The sequence below is a fragment of the Macrosteles quadrilineatus genome, unplaced genomic scaffold (assembly GCF_028750875.1).
Source record: "Macrosteles quadrilineatus isolate MER2022 unplaced genomic scaffold, UCM_ALF_1.0 Scaffold_4__1_contigs__length_99947679, whole genome shotgun sequence".
NCBI lineage: Eukaryota > Metazoa > Arthropoda > Insecta > Hemiptera > Cicadellidae > Macrosteles > Macrosteles quadrilineatus.
Window position 1 is genome coordinate 35,635,940 of NW_026542597.1, and position 20,103 is coordinate 35,656,042.

Genomic DNA, 20,103 nt, shown 5'->3' on the forward strand with positions numbered 1-20,103 from the left:
TACGAATTCCACTTTTCGAAATTAGCTGCCAAATATAGTGGGTAACTTAAAGATTCCAAGTATTCTATAATTTTTCAGAATATGGCTGCGATTGTAAGACATATTAATCTGTTAATTTCCTTTCTAAGCTCTTTTGAGAGCTACAGGATGCAGAATGTACATAGAAATCTAATTATTCTGAGGTGTAACACGCCGTGAGTTATAAACGAGTGTCTTTAATGAAGTGAAGAATAAACCCGTTTTTAAATTGTATACGTATTTTAAAACAATCTAAAAAGAAAAATTGTTCAATTATACATTTTGAAGTTAGCTACGACATATGAAAATGGTGTTCACTTTTGAAAAAAGTGGAATTCATATTTTTTGTGTCATAAAAAAAGTCGAAGCCCCTAATTAAGTGCTATCTCTAAATCTAATCTTTTATGAGATACTTATGTTGGCACAGTTTTTCACTCTGAACTGGAGGTAAACACAACTTAAATCTGAACATTCAGGGTGAATCTATTAGGGAATAATAATGTTTAATGGCTGATTCCAGGGGTATCAAAATGTCAATTTGCGCCTTGTTTGTGTCTTGTAAACTATTAAATAAATTAACTCAACAGCTGAGTTTAATAACTTGTATGTCACTGTGCTTACAGTGACTGATTTCACGACCCAAATAGTCAGTCAAATGGACATATCTAATTTATGTAAATATATAAATGTTTATTATAATAATCACATATATTTTTCCAGAAGCTTCCACCAAAACTAAAAGATGTTTCTAAAATGGTCCACGAGAATCGATCCCTGGCCCAGCTTCTGGCAGCATCTGTAATCTTTGCTACTTTGCTGTTAACAGTCATACCAATGGTAAGTATGATTTTTAGTAAAAAAAAATTAATCTTCCTCTATTATCCAACATACTACCTTTTTTGTAAAAATGTTATAAAATTGAGAACTAGTGTTTCTAAAGATTTTTAACAAAATTTTCTGTCCTAAAAATGTTAACTTTGATGGATTATGTAACTTACAATTATATGTTTTATTTACAAATTTTAAGCTATTTGTTGCGAATTTGTTAAGCTAATTCATGTAATTCGTCGAATCCCACAGGTAGCCTCAAATGCGTGGTTGTGCAAGGAACCTCCCGACTTCAAGGAACCGTATTTCTCCAACGCCAATGTATCTTGGTTCTACAACTCTACTTTAAACTCCACCTTGGAGCCTGAGATGTATGTCAACTCCAGCGGGACCGACGTGCTGGGGAACTCCTCGGCGTCCCTAGGACAACCCTCCTGGGGGGCGGAGCACTGCTACACTGATTACAACAGTGTGCTTCCCTACCCGGATGTGAGCAATACCATTGTTATATGTATAATCCTTGCAAGAACCTTCTGCTGCAAGTTAATTATTAGTCACTTCGTTGTGTTAGCAATATCTTACAGTTGATAAATATATTAGCTTGTACACGCGGCTTCACCCGGGTACAACCATATATCATACAACGTAGGCAATAAACAGCTTAAGTTTAAACAAAAACATGTTATACAAATATATGCTTGACAGTTCCTTATATTTGTTTAATAATGTTATTGCTGTCTATGCTTTTGGTTTTGTTATGTTTTTGCTAACAGTTATACCACAGACTAAACACTACAAGACTAAGGGAGCATTTTTTTATGGTTATACCATTGACTGTTAGATACTGAAGTATTATTAATTGTCAAAGGTTATACGTAGTCCAGCATTTCCCCTAAAACTGTTCTAGTAAAGATTCATACATTTAGCAACGAACTAAGTATTTTCCCTTCATCACCATATAAACGCCTGCAATGTTGACTTGTATGGATCATTCATTGGAATCATTCAGCTTTTATCTAATTTCCTTATTTCTGTTTCAGTATATTCTCCTGTACATACTTCTCATCATGATCATGACAGCTGTTCACCAGGTGTTGATAAGTCTTGTCAAACTTATCATTCTCATCGTCGTCTCTTCAGTATATGTCATACTTTACCTTACGGCGCCATTTTATATTATGTAAGTACTGAAATTAGTTTATGATTAATGAGTGTTAACAGCTTCCATTTTATTATTACAAATTAAAATAATGAGTCGGTCATGCTTCTATTTTTCAAGGCTTCTACGTCGCACAAATAATACAATTTAACGATAAACAACTTTTTATAAATATATTAATTTTAAAATTAAAAATTTTAGTAAAGTTTTAACAAGTTATGATGTACTAGACCAATAACTAGTAATATTTTGGATAAAGAGTGTTTTGAATTTCCATCTAAGAATACAACCACTATTCTAATTCTTTGTCAAAGTCAGGGTTCGAACTTCTCATTGTTTTCTATATTAGTTTGGTGTTTTAGCATTAGCCAATAAGATAATTTTGTATGCCCATTGTGATTATCGATTATTTTGTATTGAACGTGTTTTCTCATTTTATATTCGATATTGAATATCCCTTACTGATTAGAAAATACAATATTTTTCAAAGATATTGAAATAAATGTCTAAATTAACAAATTTTAAAAAGTACCAAATAATATCGGGTATAGTTTTAGACGTTTTACCTAAATACTAACATATTTTTCCATTAAGTGGCTGCGAACGGAATATTTCTTTTAATATTCAAATTAGGTTAAATCAAAATCAAGTACAACAAAACTTAATCTACGAAGCTCCCAATATTTAATCAAAACACCTGAACAACGTATGAGCGAGTATCAAAACATTACTGAGCCGATCAAGGCTTTCGACAAACACTTGATTAAATGAAGTAGAGGATACATAACATCGCTTCATCAGAATATACGCAGGAAATGCGTTAAGGACCACTAGCCTAAACTCATATATAAATCCTTTTTTCCGATTGGTTGTTTGATGTATTGGGTTCCCTCGTGTGTTCATGTACACTCAATTGACCGTTGTGTTGTGCATGTAAAGGATATTTATCAGCTTTTGGAAAGTTTTATACTAGCAATAATGTTTTATTTGCTAACAGTGTGATTTTCTGTTCGTCCTTATAGGAATTTTATTTAATACTAGATGTGTGCCCGTTCTACGCACGGGGATCTGATCATAGTCCGTTAAAACCTTCTTATATAAAGCACAGCAGTTGGTTTGCATACTTTCAGATATGCTGACAAAACTATTCCTTCGCAAATACAGTATCTGACAGTTTCAAGCCAAAACTAATGCTTCGCAATTAAATGTCACCCGGATCTTGTTGGTCCATATGTTATATCCAATGATTAAACTAAATAAACGGTATCAGCATTCTGACACATACTTTCTCCCATAAGTTTGTCAACAACCTTTATCATGTGTAAGCGGTGAGAGTAAATATACGGAAATGGGATTTGTACAATTTTGTTCAGAATTTAAAGGACTATAACATAATGGTTAAAAGTATTTAAGGTACTACCTCAACCTCTTAATTTAACACTTTATTCGGGTTAACATTTTCATTATCAAGGCGCTCTTGTCCTTTCCGTGAAACATTGAGAAACAAGGACATTAATGCGTTGCCATCATACATACACACAAAAATACCGAACTTAATTAGGGAATCTGCTACGCTTTAAGCATAAAAAGGTACATATAAAATTAGTACTTGAAATCTTTGTTAATGCCATAAAATTTGATCATAACAATTTATATTTGCTTGGACCGGAGATGACTCGAAATTCTGTCGAAATGCTATCTGAATCGGTTTGCTATATGAAATGAAGTACAGTAGGCCTACTATAGACGATTTAGATTGGTAATTTGTAATAAAAATTACCAAAATAGGCCACGAACTATTGATACATAAACAACGTTCAAAGTGTTTGAACAATTCATGATGGTTTGCTGAATAAATGTTTTACTAAAATGCGTTATAGCATAACGTTTTGGAATCCAGACAGAAAAAGCAAAAATTATACAGTTAAGACGTCAATTAAATTGAATAGGCCTACGTCTGTAATAAATAAGGTGCAACACCAACGATAACTAATTTGTAAATTACTGTGATGTGTTGGTACGTAAAAATGATTCTTGCTGCTACTAAAGGTTAAAAGGAAAAGAACCAGTACCGTACCAAAAACCAACGTTTACAGTTAAGAACTGTAGTACAGCCGACCAATTATATGCGTTAATCAAGGTTATTGATCTCTTGGTTTTGGATTTTCTCGTAAAAAGTTATCGGCAATCAAAGTTATTTCCCATTAATTGCTTTATTTGTACACAACTCTTAATGTAAACTTATCGGTGTCAGTTTGAAAAAAAACCTTATACAACATAACTTTCTGTTATTTAATAGATTACGTACTCTCTAAACAATGGTTGCTGGTATATATATTAACATTATAAGGAAATGTGACAAAAATCACACAACGTTGGGTTTTTGGACGTTTATAATTTTATTTCTTAAGTACCTAGGTAGGCCGTGTATTCTATGGAAAAGTACCGGTATCAAGGATCGTTGTCGAAAGGGTTGTTATAAATAATTGGGTAAGCATACGTACCACACGTACCCAAGAGAAGGGCTATGGGCCTATTGGCTGTATGGTCCAGCGATTGCATCACACGGTGAGTAGGAACTATTGACTTTATAGTCAATGGTAGGAACAGAAAGTGACACATTGGAAAATCGAGTTCAGCATCATCCGTAAACCTCTGTTACAATCACCCACTGCAGTTGTAATTTTTTGCTTACACTTTACACAACCGCCATTGAAGAGCCGTCAATGAGTGGAACATTGTTTCTAAGCTATTGGCGACGGTAATTAGTAAATTTAAGTTTCCCAGCCGTATACAACACTGATTCAATCTTGATTCAATGTCTTCTTTCTGGTTATCAAAACTCCAAAACAATTTTATACACATATTTCTGGTTCCTGACCTGGATGATGCCTAGTTATTTAATTTACGGTTACACTATATTATTCCACTTGCGATTAATTAAATCATTTATGTAATAAAAACGTTTATTACACTAATAATCTCACTTGGATGGGATTTGCCTTCAAAACGTGATCGGAAATGGTTGTGGTGTTTGTAAACAACATTTGTAAACATTTCAGTGACAGCTAGAAAAAATAATCTTGATCCGAACAGCTGTTCGTTGTTTCATAGATGATTATGTGATACAAATTGGAAGAAAACTTGACAAAAATCGCACAAAACTGCATTTTTGAACGGCCGTAATTTTAATTACAAAGTAGTGAGACCATATTTTAATGGCTAAAGACACTCTCGCCAATCCAGTGAATACATTAAAATGACTTGGGTCTTGATAGGTACTCTCGTTTTCCTGGAGAAGATTGCGTAAAATGCCATCTTGAGTGTTACAGACAAAGGGACAGACAGACAGACAGAAATTTAGATGAGACTTGTTTCGGCTTCTTTAATGTATAAAACGTAAAAATAACCTAAAAATGTATGATTCTGAGCAATGTACAGACAAAACTCTAATTTTATTTATATAGATTTGACGAAGGTTTATGTTTTATTTCTATTGGTTGTATACTATGTGATTTGTAGTGCAACGCGACAGTGTTCTTTCTTATTACGTTCCTTTAATTCTTAGCAAAACATATTTTAATGCGGAATTAATGTTATCGTTAATTTTGATTTACCCATAAAATTCCATAATATATCTAACGTAAAAATTGGATTTACACAAAAACTGCCTGAGAGATTTTATTTAAAATGTTGTTTAATAGCACAAATTAATTAAATTACTGCAACTTTTGTGATTTTCCTCATAAAATATCATAGTTATTTCCGCCTCTTACCCATGATACAGGTTGTTGACAAGCATATATGTTCATATATGAGAGATAGTATGTTTTACATTGCTTATATACCACTTATTGCTTTCCGTTTGAGTTTCCTACGTCAGGAAAATAAATTATGACTATCTTCATCTATCTTACATGGTCTTTAGGCTGGTGGTCTCTTCCAACCGTTGACTGGTCTGGCTATATGGGACTTTATACTTGGTTGCTTATAGACTTTGTTTGACAATGAAAACACATTTTGCCCGAATACCGATATTCTGAAACGCTTAACCCTAAACAACGCTTCTAATGCAGACTTTTGATACTGTGTGATCAGCTAAACCTCTAACTCATCAAAAATCTGCCTCTTCGGCTCTAAAGTTAGGTTCCCCCAGTTGTGGAAGAAAGGTTCATGCCATAAATGAGGTATGAACAATCAGTAAAAGATAATTTCTACTCATTTTGTGTTTAAATTAACAGTAGTGTGTTTGTGTGTGTAGCCAGGCAGATACTTGGCAGTTGTACCTGATGGTGGTGATTCTGGTTGGCTTCATGTTAGCTCTGTCCATTCATTCACAACAGACCGAGGCCACGTACAGGCTAGACTTTGTCTGGAAACTACAAGCCACAGGTGAGGGACTAGATCCATACAATCATTCTGTAAGTGCTTTCCTCAAGTTTCTTGGCATTTTTTTCCTAATTCTAGTGAATGCCTACAAGAAAATTCACAAGGAACAAGTGATTCTATTAAAACGCTAGATATGAAGGTCTTGATACTCGGTTGCTGAAGATTGCTAGTTTATTTCCTTGCAGAATTGGTGTTGGATCCAACAATTAATAATATTTTCTTTCCTTATTCAAATTTAATTGCACTCTAATGGCATATCCTAAAGCAGAGAAAATTCTAAAAACTTCGGAAAATCATAGAAAAATCCGGATTTATTATAATAAAAACATATCTGTGCTAGTGCGTTGATGCATAAAAAGATGTTTCTTTGTCCGTTTATAGTAGGAAAGCTTTAGCATCAAAAATAGTTTATTTGTAAGTTAATCATGTAGTATTTACTCAAATAAATATAATTGTCCTCAAATCCATCCCAACCTTTCCTTATAGAAACGTTATGATCAATACACACAATGTCCTTCAGCATTACTGGATATTCACTTGAACAATTCAATCTAAATTATAAAACTATATAGTTGAACTGTACTTTTCAATTTAGTATAGTAATCATTTAATTCTTTTAATTTTACCGTTTCTTCGATTTTAGAGGAGAAAGAGGACATGCAGCATTTGCAAGCATACAACCGCAAGCTGTTGGCGAACATCCTGCCTGAGCATGTCGCCGAGCATTTCCTCTCCAGTGATAAGAACTCCGATGTAAGCTTATGAATCTTTTCGTTCTGTAATATATATTTTAATACAATGAGGGTTAATTAATCTTTATTGATTATAAAGACTTATTATTTATATGATTAGGTGAATGTAGGAAAAATATAATGCGTAACACGTGTGCAAACTGCCTTTGCTGCTTGTACATTTTGCTTGTAAACATTTCTCTCGTGTGCAGCAAAGTGCCACTTTGCTCACTAGTTACACAAATAACTATTGTAGAGCGTAATTAAGCTTCTAGAGAATAAGTACGAAAAATAATTCATCCCTTTTCATAAAAAATATTACTGATGAAATCACAGTTCATTTTCTAAAAAAAACACAAGTTCAAGGTACATCATGGTATTTTTTTTTACTTCCAACGTAATATAAGTTACAATAAATTTCTCTGGTTTTCTTTCTTGAAAATTATATAATGGATGGTCACGGTCGCTGGAGTTTTGAAACAACGGTAGTTAAGAACTTTTAATTTAATCAAACAACTGTTACAAAGTGGTGAACCGTGCACTGTCGTTACATTCTGTCGTTCAAGAGAGTGTTTTATTAATTAAAATGTCCGTCATCTCCTCTCCAGTTGAATTATTCTTTCCGTTTTAACAGAATTCTAGGTGTTCAATGTTTTATTGCCAAAACCAGGGGTTGACTTTAATGTTTTTCGTATGTTATTCTGACATAGTTTCTCAATATCTGTTGTCTTCATAGAGATAATAGATTTTTTTCATTACAAACCGAAATACTTGAAAGAATTTAAAAATGTATTATTAGTGAATAAATCTATATCTATTTTAAGGTTCTCAAATTTAAAATAATTGTTAAATTTAAATATCAGTGTAATTTTAAAACATTACTTCCTTAAATCATGGAAATTCCACGAATTTGGTATATTTTCAATAAGTACACGATATTTTGACGTATTGAATCATTGTTACGTACATTGTATAATACTATTTAACCATCATAAAACATTCTAGGAACAAGAAACAAAACTGCACAGTATATCAGTGTTTTCTACGCATTGACAATATGATTTTAAAATAGGTATTGTGAATAAATATTTACTACAAAATTAAAGCGTATTGACAAACAAAATTGTAGTAATATAATTGAATACTGTTTGGAAAGAATTTCAACATGTGTTGAAATTTATGTATGAATTTATAACTGAAGAGAACATTGAATTCACGTTGAGACAATATTGAACTGGCAATGTAATCAGCAATATCTTCGATATTTTAACAACATTGAGACAACTTCTTGTCGGTTCTTTCAATTTCTTATCATTCTCCTTTACAACCGAAAATCTGTTATATTCTTCATGAGATTGGAATTTACAGCTCTGCATGTCCTTAAATGACATGCTCCTTAGTGTCTTTATAAGCGTCATAGAAAAAACTCAATGGTGTAAGCTATTCCAGATGGTAGCTTAAATCAACTTGCCAAGATGAAAAATAAGAACGTTAAGAATATCTTATGAAATTTTTAATAGTGATAGTCAACCAACAAATAACTAAGGTTATCAACTACGACAATAATTTGTCATTCACGGTAGATAAAAAATAACATCGGACTACCTCTTGATGATATTACTACTTTTAATATGACTACATTAGAGACAGTAGCAACCAGTAACCAAGTAGTAATTGGGATTAAACCCTTTCACAGCGCGGACTGAAGAGTCACCTCTCTTGGATCACAGCTGGTAAATTATTCCGCCAATAAGCTGACATGTTTATGGTTTATCTCTATGGCCGTTTGTCATCGCTTGTTCCTCGGTCCACGATTGTTGCTCGTAAACAATCCCCTGTGACTTTCCACTACTTTCTTATTGTGTGGTATTTATTTATTTGCACAATTGAATGTTATTACATCTTTAAAATATTACGTCTCTAACGTTTCATAACTATCAGTCACAAGAACAGTCTACGCAACCCGCATCACAACGGATGTTTCCGGTGTTCCACTATGTCTAGCACGACTATCTTCAGAACTTGGATTGGGCTTTAGTGGGCGTTGCTTCTCCAAAAAATAATTAAACTAAGAATTTATGTTGAACGTCCAAGAAGTTTTGCAAATAACTGAATACAATTTCAGGAGCTGTACCACGAGCAGTGTGACCATGTTTGCATCATGTTCGCGTCGATCCCCAACTTCTCAGAGTTTTACATAGAACTGGAGGGCAACAATGAGGGTGTCGAGTGCCTCAGACTGCTCAACGAGATCATAGCAGACTTTGATGAGATCCTCTCCGAGCCAAGGTTCAGTTCTATCGAGAAGATCAAGTCTACTGGAGCTACCTACATGGCTGCTTCAGGTAGGCCAAAGGTTTTATGCTCATCACTGCTTGTTAGTTTTATTTAGGGTAATTTATAACATTTTCCATCACAATCATTAAATATCAGGCACATGAGTTAACCTACAACTTTGCAACGCTCCTAAATAAGAAGATTTTTCTGTAGATATTTATCGAAGCAAGATTCCACCCCAGTTCAATTAAGACAAAAACTGTGTTGGCTTCTGTGAAATTCATTTTTATTTATCCACCAAACTTTGACCAGGCATAGTAAAAATTTGACCTTATCGTAAACTAAAGCCTCACGACAATATTAACTGCCAGGTATGACAATCTATAAGAGAAAATAAAACTTTAATATTTTCAAACTCTATAAAGAATAAATTCACTGATGATATGATGAGAAAAACTGTATGCATCTAGTGATGTTCAATAAAGGAGGGATTTATACTTCAGATTTGAAGGTAAATTGCTCTTCTTGCTGACTTACACCATGTAATTGTTTGTTGGCTACAGGTCTAACCAAGGCTACTTGTGATATGAAGGATCTGAACCACGTAACGGCAATGGCTGACTACGCACTCAGATTGCGAGAACAGCTCAAATACGTAAACGAACACTCATTCAACAACTTTAGAATAAGGATAGGTAAGCAATAAGACAATAGGTAGAATACAGCAGGTATGTAGGAATAGGTAGATAGGTAGACAGGAAAGGTGGAATAAGGAAAAGGTAAAATACAGTAGATAGGTAGGTAGACAGGATATGTGGAATAAGGATAAGGTAGAATATAGTAGGTAGGTAGGTAGACAGGATAGGTAGAATAAGGAAAAGGTAGATACAGTAGGTAGGTAGGTAGACAGGATAGGTAGAATAAGGAAAAGGTAGATACAGTAGGTAGGTAGGTAGACAGGATAGGTAGAATAAGGATAAGGTAGAATACAGTAGGTAGGTAGGTAGACAGGATAGGTAGAATAAGGAAAAGGTAGATACAGTAGGTAGGTAGGTAGACAGGATAGGTAGAATAAGGAAAAGGTAGATACAGTAGGTAGGTAGGTAGACAGGATAGGTAGAATAAGGAAAAGGTAGATACAGTAGGTAGGTAGGTAGACAGGATATGTGGAATAAGGATAAGGTAGAATACAGTAGGTAGGTAGGTAGACAGGATAGGTAGAATAAGGAAAAGGTAGATACAGTAGGTAGGTAGGTAGACAGGATATGTGGAATAAGGATAAGGTAGAATACAGTAGGTAGGTAGGTAGACAGGATAGGTAGAATAAGGAAAAGGTAGATACAGTAGATAGGTAGGTAGACAGGATATGTGGAATAAGGATAAGGTAGAATACAGTAGGTAGGTAGGTAGACAGGATAGGTAGAATAAGGAAAAGGTAGATACAGTAGGTAGGTAGGTAGACAGGATAGGTAGAATAAGGAAAAGGTAGATACAGTAGGTAGGTAGGTAGACAGGATAGGTAGAATAAGGAAAAGGTAGATACAGTAGGTAGGTAGGCAGGATAGGTAGAATGAGGAATGGGTAATGAACAGTGTGTTTTGACAATACGTTTATTTCGACATTACTAGTTTTATCCCTATATTTTTACCTAAACACAATGGAATCTCTAAAGGAACACTTTCCCTCTTCACCCGTCCTAGTTGGTAGCTTCTTTCTCAAGAACTTTTAGGTCATCCTTTCTCCTAATTAGTTTAGATTTCCTTTTTTTCAGTTTGGAACAACTACACAAATCAGTACATTATCAAAAGGTTTTGTATATTTTATTTAGAGTCGGTGGTATCAGTGCCCCTTACACTGTTCCTAAATGCAATGATTATAACAACAATACATAATATTGCATTTTTCTTTAGTCATAATCTGATTGATCTAGTAAGATATTTTAAAGAGCTATGAGAACCGGTGTTTTCGTAACTAGGCCTGTTTCAGTAAGTGTCATCTACTCATTTCCAGGTATCAACATCGGCCCTGTTGTAGCCGGTGTTATAGGTGCGAGAAAGCCTCAGTACGACATCTGGGGGAACGCTGTGAATGTGGCCAGCAGAATGGACTCCACCGGTCCTCTTGACCATATACAGGTAAACATTGTATATTTCTAACTTCTTCGGTCGTTTTCTGTACATATTATCTTGGTTAACACTTTACATTTAACTTAAACAAAGCAAATTCATGAGGGGAGTGCGCTATTCTCGAGTAGAGCTTGGGGCTTTGGAGCATGAGATACTGGGTTCAAATACCGCCAAATACCAATTGATATTTATCTGTGATAATGCCACGACACTTTAGAACTAGCCTGAAGTAATGAGTAAAACAGTGTTGGGCTAGAACCTTACATCCTAGTATGTAAAGGTGGGATTGTAAAATAAATATATATAAACAGTTTCTTTAAATTTTGCAAAGAAACATTTTATTTGTCTTTACGGATCAAAGTTCTATTGAACCCTTACTCTCCGACTGTATTAAAAGGTAATTTTATAACAATTAAACTATATTTCTAATTTTTCCTATGTAATGTATTTATATTTTATCTGTTAGACGTGGGAACTAAAAACACTTGAAGATCAATATCATTTTATTTTTTACAAAACTTTTTTTGAGTGATTTATTTTTACAGGTCACACAAGAGGTGTACCAGGTTCTGCACACCAAAGGTTACCCCATGACTTGTAGAGGGGCGGTGGAGGTTAAGGGGAAGGGGACGATGGTCACTTACTTCCTCAACGGGTACGCCAACACTACAGCGCCCCCCGCGCCCTCAGACGCCGTCTGTTAGACCTGCAACTACCGCGTTCTGGGGGTAATTGTATGTATATCTTAAACCAAACTCCACAGGAAGAAAGTAAATAGAAAAATGAATACATTAGAGAATTCTGTCATTTTTAGTCATGTCCAAATTTACTTTCATTTTAAAGTACTTTGGTAATTAATCAAAAAGACTAACGATCTTGTGGTAGGGGATGGTTTTAACTACTAATTTGTTGAGTAATTCTTTAAAACTTTAATGAGTCTTTCAGAAACTCTGTAACTAATGACTTGCGAGATTGGCCAAAAGTAACGAGTAAATCTCTAAGCTCTTTAAAAACGTTGAAATAAATACTTTGCCCCTTAAAAACTAATCAAACATTTATACATTTGTTATGTAAATCAGTAGTAATTTTACAGTTGCAAACATTATCGATACAGCTTATATTTTTCCTCTTTGATTTAAAATTTACTATTGTACATGAGATTACAATAGAAATAAGCTTTAAACTGATTAAATGGGAGGCACGGTTATATCGTTTACAATGTTTATGATTACTTAAAACATTGGTTGAAAATACCAAGTGAATCTCTCAATCCTCTTAGTATTTTATTCTCAATACTACGATCCACTTAAATAAATGACAGATTCTGACACTGATTGATAAAGCGACATTGCACTTAATACATTGGGCCATCCATTAAAACGCCTAAAGACAAAAACTTTTCGGAAATAATGTGAAACATTTTTAGTCAAGAAAAGGTATTTTACCCTCTAGAAGATTATTTTAAGAGTACAGTAAATATAAAGATTGATATACTCCTAGTACATCATTAATTAGGAGGGATGAAATAATGTTGGAGGTAGTCTTTAAAGATAAATAATATACTACTTTTTGGTTTGTGAAATATTAGTTGGTTGAAAAATTGGCTCAATTCAACGTGTGGTTCATCAGAAAGACCGAAATTGTCTTATGTCGATTTTCCATGTAGGCGTAATATTTCATTAATTCAACAATTCATTAATCTATTTAATCTATTTTCCAGCCTTGGTTGTTGAACTTGTTGAGCCCAATGAAAAGATTTACTTTAGTAATAAAATACACTATTGGTTTACAATCTAGGTTAAATGTGGTAGGTTAAATGTGTATACATATTTAAAATGTGTATACATATTTAAAATGTGTATTTTTCAGGTATAGGAAAATGTGCGCAGAAGTTCCATAGGTGCTCAGCGAATAAACTGTGATGACAGAGATCCAGCCAAAGACTCAAAAACTATTTTTGTATTATTGTCGTAGACTTAGGCTTTTATTTAATTTAAGTTTAAGGTTATAACTTAAAACCTCATAAAGAGGAGTGTATTTACTGTATATTATGGTTCAAATGTGAATTTGATCCAAGAATGAATCGCTTTTAAACTGTAACGAAATAATTTGATAAAAGGCCTTCCAAAGATATTATGTACATATTTCGTGTTGGTATTGTAATTGTTTTCTCCAAGATTGTAACAGTGTTGTATATACGCTAGTATATTTTAATAGAAGAGATTAACTAAATGTACAGTATATGTTCAAGTTTTTAATACATTTTTAAATATTGAAATTATAATAAAACTATAACCCATAAAGAGGAAATATTTAAAACTTGTTTAAAGATAAAGTTACAACCATTTAAGGTTCATTTGGGACAAATTAACTAAACCAAATATATTTCTTGTCCAACTGCGTTTCTTATATTTAATAAATATACAAAACTTGTGGATTTGTTAGTAATGAATAAAAAACGTGTGTGGACTAAATATTTAAGTTTAATGAATTATTGACATTTATGTGCAGTTTTTATAATGTTAAGATTCAACATTTTTTTATGACGAATCCATATAATTAAACAATATGTACAAACGTTGACAACAAGCATTAGAAAATGGATATTTTTGTCCTAGGACGCTAGGCACGAGCCCGGGATAGTTTTTTCACATTACTTCATGCTAGACATATGGGTTGCGGCATTATCACTTGGATAAAATTCATTAGTGACTAGGCGGGATTTAAACCCGGGACTCAGGGACTGAAGTCCCACGCCCCAACCACTACACCAGCTCACTTCTCAGAAAATGGATACTAAGTTATATTTTAAAAATCAATAAAATATAAACTAAATTCGTATGCTAAAAGGTTACTCGCAAAATAGGTTTAAACATTTCAATAGACGGAACAAATATCTTTCGAATAAAATATACATTTATATTCTGCTCCGTTTTTCTTATTACTATGTATTTTTTTGAACTTAAAATAACAAAATATACAGGTCTCTAACCGCTAAACTACATTTTGCACATCACAAAAAAACATAAGAAATGTCAAATTGTAAATTATACATTGTACAGTATAGCTTCAACAGCAAATATTTAAAACATTAAAAGATAATAAAGCTATTAAAAGTAAAAAATAACTATAAAGAATTAATTATTTCTAATAATCCTATAAATTGCAGATCAATAAAATATATATTCTTATCTTAATCTTCAAAGATGCAATGTATTTATTTGTGTTTGTAAAAACTTAATAAGTGTAATAACGTCTGTAAATATATTGTTAACGTAGTTTTTTCTCTTGTATCCTACTACATAATTGTAAAACTTTTGTAATAAATTATATTTTTGCTGTCAAATATTTCTTTTGCCAAAGGTCCACCTCCTTATTAGTTAAATAACGTGATTGCTATGCCTAACTAGTTTGAACTGTGATACCTTTGATTAATGACGATAGTGTACAATTGATTATTTTAACTGGGTGGATGCCATCATCAGAAATACAGGGTGTCTGATATTTTAGGGAAAACTGTGAATTAGTTATATGCTGTAAGTTTGTGCAATTTATGTAACGTTGAAATATTGATCAATGGGAAGATATTTATTATTGATTATGACATGTAGCATCGCTACTTTCACTCAGTCACACTATATATTATTTTTTGATAGATTTCCAATGTCTTTTTTTACTAATATACTGTTTTAGTAGGCTTCACGAAACAAACTACAACATATCGAAGCCCCAAGAGCCAAATAAAATTAAAAATTTACTTTCAAGATGCACTCTTTCAGTCCAATTATCGCAGGACTATTTTAGGAACGTATTCAACAGTTTAAACTAAGTGTAGAGACATTTTAACCTAGCACGCTATAGAATAATTAATTATTAAAACTCATTTTAAGTAAACTCAACCAAAAACTATTTATTTACAAAAACTAAACAAATAATGTAAACAAACCAAATAGCAGATGATTCATACTTCATAACTCAGCTGGTAACAATAATCCTACATTTCTCCCCACCCAATTTAGGCTGAGTTTCCGAAACTATGTACATCATCATTTTCAGTTTCCATTTGCATTTTCCATTGAGGTGGATCAGTTGCACCTTCTCTTGCTCTCAGCTGGTCAGCGTGTTTTCTCTTTACATCTCCCCCAACTACAACTGTGTACGACAGCTCTCCCGTCCTTTCTTGTACTGTTCCTGGTCTCCAGCCCTTCTTCGTTTCATTTTGAACCCACACTTCTTGTTTGGCAGAAAACTCCTTTGGTTTGGATTTTAAGTCGTGGTAGTACTTCTGTCGCCACACTTGATTTTCTATTCTCTCTCTGCTATTACACCTCCACCTATCCAAAGCTGTTGGTAATCTTCTACCATAGAAAAGGACTGATGGTGGTTGTCCTGTGGCCTTTTGTGGGGTGTTTCGATACGCAAGCAACACTTGTAAAAGTGCAAGTGATGAACTGAGACCTTCTTGTTTGCAAGCACTATATCGACTCTTGAAGGTTCTGATAATCCTCTCCACTAAACCATTGGTTTTTGGATGATACGGCGCTGATGTGACATGACATATGTTATTGTTCTTACAAAAAGTCTTAAACTCATGGGACGTGAATGGGGTGCCATTATCGGATACAATTTTTTTAGGAATACCATACCTCGAAAACCAAGTCCTTAATCTATTTACAAGAGCAGCAGTTGTCGTACGGTCCATAACTTCGATCTCAACCCATTTTGAGTAAGCATCGATTCCTACTAACCAGAATCGGTTGTCAAATGGACCTGCGAAGTCGAGATGAATTCTTTCCCAAGGATCACTTGGCACATTCCAAGGATATAGAGGCACTTCTGTGTCAAATGATCGGTTACTCTGGCAAGGGTGGCATCTACGGACATAAACCTCAACATCCTTATTCAGATTAGGCCACCAAACATAATACCTTGATAGGGATCTCATGGCCTCTATTCCAGGATGTCCTTTGTGGAGTTCTTTCAATACATTTTCTCTCAAAATCTGTGGCACCACAATTCTTCCTAATCGCATGATTATGCCGTTTTCTAATGTCAGCTCTTCTCTCTTATTCCAATATGGTTTCATAGATGATGGCAAGCTTTCTGTATCTTTTGGCCAACCATGCTCCAGGTAGTCTGTAAGTTTCTTCATATTTGGGTCTTTCTTATACTCTCTTACAAGTTCATGATTTTGATAAACTACGTCAATTTTCTCCTGAACCAATGCTCGAATCTCTCTCTCATCTGGATCTAATACTTCTTGTGTCTTGAGTGAAAACCGAGACAAAAAATCAGCCACACAATTATCCTGTCCCTTGATGTACTGGATCTCAAAATCATACTCCATTAAATACAAAGCCCAACGAACCAAGCGGTTGTTTACTACTTTGGTAAGATCTCGATGCATTCCAAATATTCTTTCAAGTGGCTTGTGGTCCGTCCTCACCTTGAAATGTCTTCCACTGAGGTATTGTCTAAACTTCTTCACGGCAAAAACTAACGCCAGTGCTTCCTTGTCAACTGTAGCATACCTTTTTTCTGCTTCCGTTAGTGTCCTCGAGGCGTACATGACTGGCCTTTCCGTTCCATCCGGCATCAAATGTAACAGCACTGAACCCACCCCTTGTTCACTAGCATCACATTCAACAATGATCGGCTTTGATATGTCGTATGGGACTAATGTCTTCTCTAATGACAGGATATTCTTCAACTTGTCGAACGTAGTTTGTTCGGTGTCAGTCCATTTCCATTTAGTCTTCGTACCAGTCAGCTTATGCAAGCTCGAAGCGATCGCATGAAGATTAGGTATGTACCTTTCATAAAAATTTAGTGCCCCTAGAAAAGCTCGTAATTCTTTCACGTTTCTTGGCCTTGGTGCGTGTCTTATGGTTTCAACTTTGTCTTCGGAGGGATGAATACCATTCCCATCTATTGTATGACCTAAATACTTTACAGACTTCTGAAAGAACTTACATTTTGACAGTTTTGCTCTTATTCCACTTGATTCTAGCCGCCTCAAAACTTCTCTAAGAGTGGTTATATGGGTGGTCGTATCCTTACTAGAAATGATTATATCATCAAGTAGAACTCCAACATTAAGTCCTTTTAGTAAACTTTCCATGTACCTTTGAAATTTTGCTGGACTTGAGGAAAGACCAAAAGGCAACCTTTTGTAGCGAAAGTAGCTTACATGAGTTGCTATTGTAAGATACTTTTGTGACTCAGGGTGTACTTTCATTTGCAAGTACGCGTCTCGAAGATCTATCACTGAAAATATCTTTCCATCAGTTAATTTGGAAGTCAAGTCATCAAAGGTTGGTAAGAGGTGTCTCTCCGGAACTATGTTTGGATTCAAGGTTGTACGAAAATCGCCACAGATTCTGAATCTACCTCCACCCTTGTCTACGTTGACAGTTGGGGTACTCCATTCTATCGGTGTTTCGGAAGGATCCACTGCTTCCAAAACTCCTTCCTGTACTAATCGCCGTAATTCTCTCTCCACTGCCTCCCTTAAGGGGAATGGAACTCGTCGTGCCCCGTAAGATACAGGTTTTGTTCCACTTTTTAGATGGATAACTTCATTAGAGTCAGATATCGTTCCTAGCTCATCACGAAAGAGATCAGAAAACTCCTGAGTTAATGTCACAACTTCTTTTTGTAACTCTTTTCTACAACTTTCTTCATTCTTGCCTGTCTCTTTACTATTTGTCTTTCCATTATCAATACGCCTAACCCTAACTTCCCTAGGCAAACTAAGATTGAAAGCTACACTCCACGGCAACCCAAATAATGGAACATCATCTTCTAGTAATACAATAACTGGCAATCGCTTAGTACGATTACGTAAAGTAACGTCCACAAAAGCCTTACCCATAACTTCTAGCTTATTTTTCCCATAGCCAGTGATTACATCAGACGTCTTTTTTAGAGATTCGCCACTTGAATTGATCTTATCCCAAAGAGACAAACTTATAGCACTTACCCGAGCTCCTGAATCAAACTCCATTCTAACATTATACCCGTTCAATTCTACATCTATCGTAGCTCTGGGAACCTTACTCTTGACAGACCTAATTTGTGTTCCGCTAACATCAATATCAGAACTACACTCATCATCGTAAGTTTGATCACAAGAATCATCTACTTTTCTCAAATTACCATCTGTTCTCTTGAAAAAATTATGTTTACTTTTGCACATTCTTGCGAAGTGGCCTCTCCTTGAACATTTCTTGCACACAGCAGAAATAGCAGGACACCTATCTTCACTAGGGTCATGTGTAAACCCACATCTATAACACCTATTGAAGCCAGTAGATTTCTGTACCTCTGGTTTCCTCTTTTCCTTACTGTCACTTACTTTAAAAATCTCATTTTTACACGAATGTTTGGAAACTTCATCTCTCGCTCGTTCCATAGATTGGGCTAACTCTAGTACTACTGTTGACTTAACACGCTCACCTCGGTTATTAACTCCCTCGGGCCATCTTTGTCTGACTTCGACTTCAAATTCTGGGCAGTTGCTTCCTACTGCAAACCTATCTCGTACTCGTTCATCTAAGCTATCTCCATATTTACAACTTCTAGCTAAAGACTTCAATCTGTTATAAAACAAAATAAATGTCTCACCATCTTTTCTTATTGCTCTTTCGAACTCAAACCTTGTTGCAAAAAGGGTCCTTGTAGGCTTGAACAACCGGTTGGCTTCCTCTTTGACTTCGTCGTAGGTGCACTCCTCCCAGGCCCTTGGATACATCTGGTCCGACAGTGCCCTGAGGTGCTCCTCTCCGATATTTGCCAATAGAAGATCTCGCCGAGCCGCTTGTTCTTCTGTGTTAGCACCACCCAGTCCCTTAACTCTGCAGGTCAACTCAAAACGAGCTATGTAGTCTTCCCACAATTGTTCACTATTATACTCTTTAAATGAAAATCTGCTTATTCTATCTTGTACGCAAGACATGTTACTACAGTCAATTACACTCCTATACTGAGACTGGTCTGTTTTCCTCGGCATTTTCTCGTCGCCAATATAGAATAATTAATTATTAAAACTCATTTTAAGTAAACTCAACCAAAAACTATTTATTTACAAAAACTAAACAAATAATGTAAACAAACCAAATAGCAGATGATTCATACTTCATAACTCAGCTGGTAACAATAATCCTACACACGCTATGTCGGTATTTTCCAAGATTGTTTTGAAATTGTTTCACTAATGATTTTCTGACATTGTGTGTTAGTGTTAGACTCTTCAAAGGTTTAAACTGTGCGAGTGACATTCTTATGTTTTAAAAGTCAACCATTTCAGAGAAACACATTTTTCTCCCGTAAAATGACTTTCACAGTGGCATTTACTTTTATCGTCCAATAAATTAATTAAATATTGTATCCTTTAATGTATTTACGATTATTACATGTAGTTTTTTACTACCAAGCGTTCACCTAGAGGTTTATGATTCAATTCATGATAAAAGCATAATAGAAATCACTATAATAACCATCCAACGCATTTTAATTTCCATTGTCATTGGTAGTGTTTGGAATATTAGAAATATCGAGGAAATGTAAATGTATT

The 20,103-nt window shown here is 34.6% G+C and overlaps 2 protein-coding genes across 3 annotated transcripts in view; one reads left to right on the top strand and one right to left on the bottom strand.

The window, feature by feature from the left end:
- LOC128992407 (adenylate cyclase type 6) overlaps positions 1 to 14,859 on the top strand; it is a 197,970-nt gene extending 183,111 nt beyond the window's left edge. Inside the window, exons 22-31 of one of the 2 annotated variants that reach the window (XM_054415968.1) lie at positions 739 to 855; positions 1,099 to 1,335; positions 1,887 to 2,026; positions 6,267 to 6,397; positions 7,038 to 7,147; positions 9,251 to 9,470; positions 9,966 to 10,097; positions 11,413 to 11,537; positions 12,074 to 12,262; positions 13,398 to 14,859. In XM_054415968.1, the coding sequence (XP_054271943.1) occupies positions 739 to 855; positions 1,099 to 1,335; positions 1,887 to 2,026; positions 6,267 to 6,397; positions 7,038 to 7,147; positions 9,251 to 9,470; positions 9,966 to 10,097; positions 11,413 to 11,537; positions 12,074 to 12,232 (1,371 nt within the window). In that variant the 3' untranslated portion in view covers positions 12,233 to 12,262; positions 13,398 to 14,859. The remainder of the gene's footprint in view (positions 1 to 738; positions 856 to 1,098; positions 1,336 to 1,886; positions 2,027 to 6,266; positions 6,398 to 7,037; positions 7,148 to 9,250; positions 9,471 to 9,965; positions 10,098 to 11,412; positions 11,538 to 12,073; positions 12,263 to 13,397) is intronic. The other variant, XM_054415969.1, reaches the window with a different exon arrangement.
- A 684-nt stretch (positions 14,860 to 15,543) lies between these two features.
- On the bottom strand, positions 15,544 to 19,539 carry LOC128992846 (uncharacterized protein K02A2.6-like). The gene has a single exon (XM_054416589.1). The coding sequence runs from the start codon at positions 19,537 to 19,539 to the stop codon at positions 15,544 to 15,546; it is 3,996 nt and encodes a 1,331-aa protein (XP_054272564.1).
- Positions 19,540 to 20,103: the final 564 nt, after the last annotated feature.